Source organism: Solanum dulcamara, chromosome 1 (genome assembly GCF_947179165.1).
Source record: "Solanum dulcamara chromosome 1, daSolDulc1.2, whole genome shotgun sequence".
NCBI classification, from domain to species: domain Eukaryota; kingdom Viridiplantae; phylum Streptophyta; class Magnoliopsida; order Solanales; family Solanaceae; genus Solanum; species Solanum dulcamara.
Genome location: NC_077237.1, coordinates 9,762,721 through 9,766,845, shown reverse-complemented (window position 1 = coordinate 9,766,845; position 4,125 = coordinate 9,762,721). Strand labels below are relative to the sequence as shown.

The 4,125-nt window shown below is 33.0% G+C and overlaps 1 protein-coding gene across 1 annotated transcript; it reads left to right on the top strand.

Annotated features, from left to right (window-relative positions):
* Positions 1 to 1,055: 1,055 nt before the first annotated feature.
* Positions 1,056 to 1,988, top strand: LOC129886955 (RING-H2 finger protein ATL78-like). Its single transcript, XM_055961869.1, has one exon. The coding sequence runs from the start codon at positions 1,156 to 1,158 to the stop codon at positions 1,771 to 1,773; it is 618 nt and encodes a 205-aa protein (XP_055817844.1). The 5' UTR covers positions 1,056 to 1,155; the 3' UTR covers positions 1,774 to 1,988.
* Positions 1,989 to 4,125: the final 2,137 nt, after the last annotated feature.

Sequence of the window (4,125 nt, the reverse complement as noted above, 5' to 3'; positions counted from 1 at the left end):
AAAAAATATATCTTAAAATATTAGTCAAAAATTAATATAGTAAGCATCAAAATAAATATGACAAGTAAAAATGAATAGATAGGACGAAAACTAATTACCAAAAGTTTGCAATTTGCCATGTTATTATGCTCCCTTGTTGGGGTTTAGACTTTAGAGATCCCAGTGAGAATTATTTGGGTCCCAAATAGGATTTGTTTGGAGATTTGGTTCATTAATCATTTTATTCCTAAAGAGCAACAACCATGTGGCAGCCTATTCGACAATGGAGATGGCCGGGCTCTTTTTTTGAGTGGATAGTCCATTAACTTATTGTTAAAAGGGGCTTAGTGGAGTATCCAGATAATTGATAAAAAAAAAATCTTTTATTTTAAAATTTGTTGAAATTCTTATTAATATTTTTCAACCAAAATATTATTAAAGAAAAGTTTTCAGGTGTGTTTTATAATTTTTGCAACAACAAAAAAAAACTTTTATTTAAATAAAAGTGGATCTCCCTTCGTTTTAATCTATGTGAATTTATTTGACTGAACAAAGAGAAAAACTATTGAAATTTATAATTTTAAATATGTCATAACATTTATAAACTATTGAAACTTATAATTTTAAATATGTCATTTTTGAAATTTGTAATGAGTATATATGTGATTGTAAACGTTTATCATTAAAGGTAAACATTAAAATTCAAACTAAACTGCTTCCAAATTTAAAAAGAAATCATTCCTTTTTATTGGATTAAAAAGAAGATTAATTCACATAAAATGAAAGGGAGCTTAATAACCTTGTCCAAACAATAATGTCACTTTTCAAAAGAGGAAAAGTTGATACTTCAAAAGAGTTAGAGGGGCTCCACTTTCTTTATCACAAACTCTTTATATCTATAGTGCTTAGATGTAAAGTAAATTAATTGAAACAATGGTTTGGAACTTTGAGATCTATATGTTCCTTTAACAAAATAAATAATATATATTTTCCCGTTATTAAGACTCAAAAGTTTATCACACTTTCCACTTGTTCACCCTATACATTAGTCCTATATAAAGCAATTGGTCCTCAATTCATTGAACAAAATTAACAAAGAAAACACACATACAAAGTCTCAACCAAAAGCTCTATTTGGCAACTATAACTTCCACTCTATTAATTCAACAAGAATTCATGGAGAACTCACACTACTCAAGAAGATTACTCCCGGAGGCCACCATGGCGCTGCCTACGGCGACTGGAATCAGCCACGATGCTACTCATTCACCACTTGGTCACAAAGTTAACACATTTGATGCAAATGTTATTATGGTGTTGGCCGTACTTATATGTGCCTTGATTTGTTCATTTGTCTTGAATTTCATCATAAAATGTGCTTGTAGGTGCCTAATATTGGCAGACTCATCCTTAGTAAACCATACAAATAACAACCCTTCTTCAACAAAATTAGCCAATAGAGGGATCAAGAAAAAAGCCCTCAAGACCTTCCCAATTATAACATTCTCTACTGAATTGAAACATCCGGGGCTCGATTCTGAGTGTGTTATTTGCCTATCCGAATTTAGAACCGGAGAGAAAATTAAGATTCTGCCTAAGTGCAATCATGGATTCCACGTCAATTGTATTGATAAATGGCTCAATTCTCACTCTTCTTGCCCTACTTGTAGGAATTGCCTTATTGAGACTCGCCAAAAAATTGTTCCAATTATTTCATCAGCTCCGGTACAAGAAGTTATAATAAGGATTGAACCTCTCCAACGTGAAGATGTTATATCTAACAATCAACAATAGGTAGAACTAGCCAGTAGAAGACAAACTCAATTAGATTAGAAATTTAGCTTTTAAGTTGATATATTTTACTTCTTTTTTTGTCCTGTTGGAAAAGTTTTGGCTACCTATAGTCCTGCATGCAATTGTATAAATCAAATTTTGTTCCTGTTTCTTTATCAAGCTCATGTCCTTCTTGTCAAAGAAAGGCTACTTATTTAATTTGATGGGGGAACAAAGATTAAGTCTAGATTAATAAAGACCAAAAGAGTTACGATCGAAATCTCACATGGTATTTCAAATTTCTGTTTTTTCCGTAAGAATTACGTCTCCTTTTTAGGAGAATTTAATGTGGACCACATATTTGGTAATTAAATATTACCTTGTCTCTCAAGTAAGTAATAAATTCAAGTTATGCGTATATGGTATTTCTTTGATGGCAAGAAATAATTATGAGAAGCCCTTAGGGTTGAAGTTATTTGTCTCAGAGTCCTCAGCCTACTAATAAATACGCCTATGACTCTATCAGTCTGGCATACACTTTGATATGCATAGACTAGAAGATTCTTAGAGTTCCTTCTTCTTTCATGTTAAAGTTCTTGGCAAGACAAACACGATTCTCTACAACACTTGTACAATAATGACGGAGGGTATGTTCTTATTTATTTTTCCTTAGCGTTTGGCTTTGTGATATGTATTATGTCACAACCCAAAATTGGGTGTGGTGATACTTTTTCTATCCCACCAGAACAAGTCAGCCTAAACCCAACAAATACGGGAAAAAAAGTAGAAATAGATAAATAAAAAGATAACAAATGCGGAAGACTTAAATCTCAAATAACCACTAAAATCTGATTGTCACGTGTACAAGCTGCTAAGAGATATAGAATTGAAGAATAGATACAAGTCTCAAAAATATCTTTGTTTCTCAAATAGACCAAAACATAAATAAAGGAACAAGAGAGATCGCCGAATGTCAATCAAATATCTCTCAAAGTCTCCTTGAAGCCTCGGACGAAGAGCAAAGAACTCAAACTCACGCTCCGAGCTCGGAACCTATACAAGTGTAGAAGCAAAGAGTGAGTACCAAACAACATAGTACTCAGCAAGCCAACTAACAAAACAAGACAAATCTAGTAGGATACAAGAATTCCTTTCATCCCAACCGAACCTCGATAGCTACAACCTGCACAGAAATCAACCCAACCTAAAATTTACAATGCACGATTTAAATAGGTTCCACAATCACAGTTTAATTGTAAAAAATCATAAATCACAAGTTTCATACGGGTCAATCACAAGAATCAAGTCCACCACTCACGAATATGCAAGAGTGATTATGCATAATCAATAATCAAGCATCATTCACATTCGCCGGAACCATTTCTTTTCGGCATCGCCTGGACCATTTTCCTTCGGCACAAGCATCAATCTGTGGAACCATTTCCCTTCAGCATTATTGGAACCATTTTCCTTCGACATAAACATCAATCGCCTGAACCATTTTCCTTCAGCATCGCCGGAACCATTTTTCTTTGATATAAACATCAATCGCCGAAACTATTTCCCTTCGGCATCACCAAAACTAATTCTCTTCGGCATAAACATTAATCGCCGGAACCATTTCCTTTCGACATCGCTGGAACTATTTTTCTTCTGCATAAACATCAATTGTCGGAATCATTTTTCTTCGGCATCACACATGTCCATCTCATCACACTATTAAGAACAAAATGCAATTCAACATATTTCTGGAGGGCTCAGCTCGGTCCATGCAATAGAAATAGTTCCCAAGCTTGGGAAGTTACTTATGGTTCTTTCCTTCAATTAGGGAAGTCATTTTCTATATTTTAAGGAGCTTGTTTTTTCTAGAGAAAATATTTTGATCAACCAAACATGAAAAAATTAAAAAATATTTTTCATCATACTAGAAAATATTTTCCTTCATACCAAACACATTCTAAGACTTTAATGTACGTACGAGGAATCTGTATGATTAATTACCTACAAAATGACAAGTAGTAGCAGTACACTAGGAAAACATTAACTTATATTGTGGTTCCAAGTTGTTTACTATATATTGTTGTTTTTTCTCATCAATAATGCGTACAATCAACTAATATAAATGTATATGATGGTGACAAATATTGTTTCATTGAACTGTCTTCAACAAAACTACAGCTCGTCATAGTATAGAAGGAGATTTATTAGTCCTTTAATAAATTGTTACGTACTTAATAAATATACGGGTAAAGATAGGTATCAATCAAAATAACATTATGTAGAAATAAGATAACATAATTTGATCCACAGGATAGTAATCTCTCAAGATTTCCTACCAAATGGGGACTTGTTAAATACTAAAAAGCATAATCA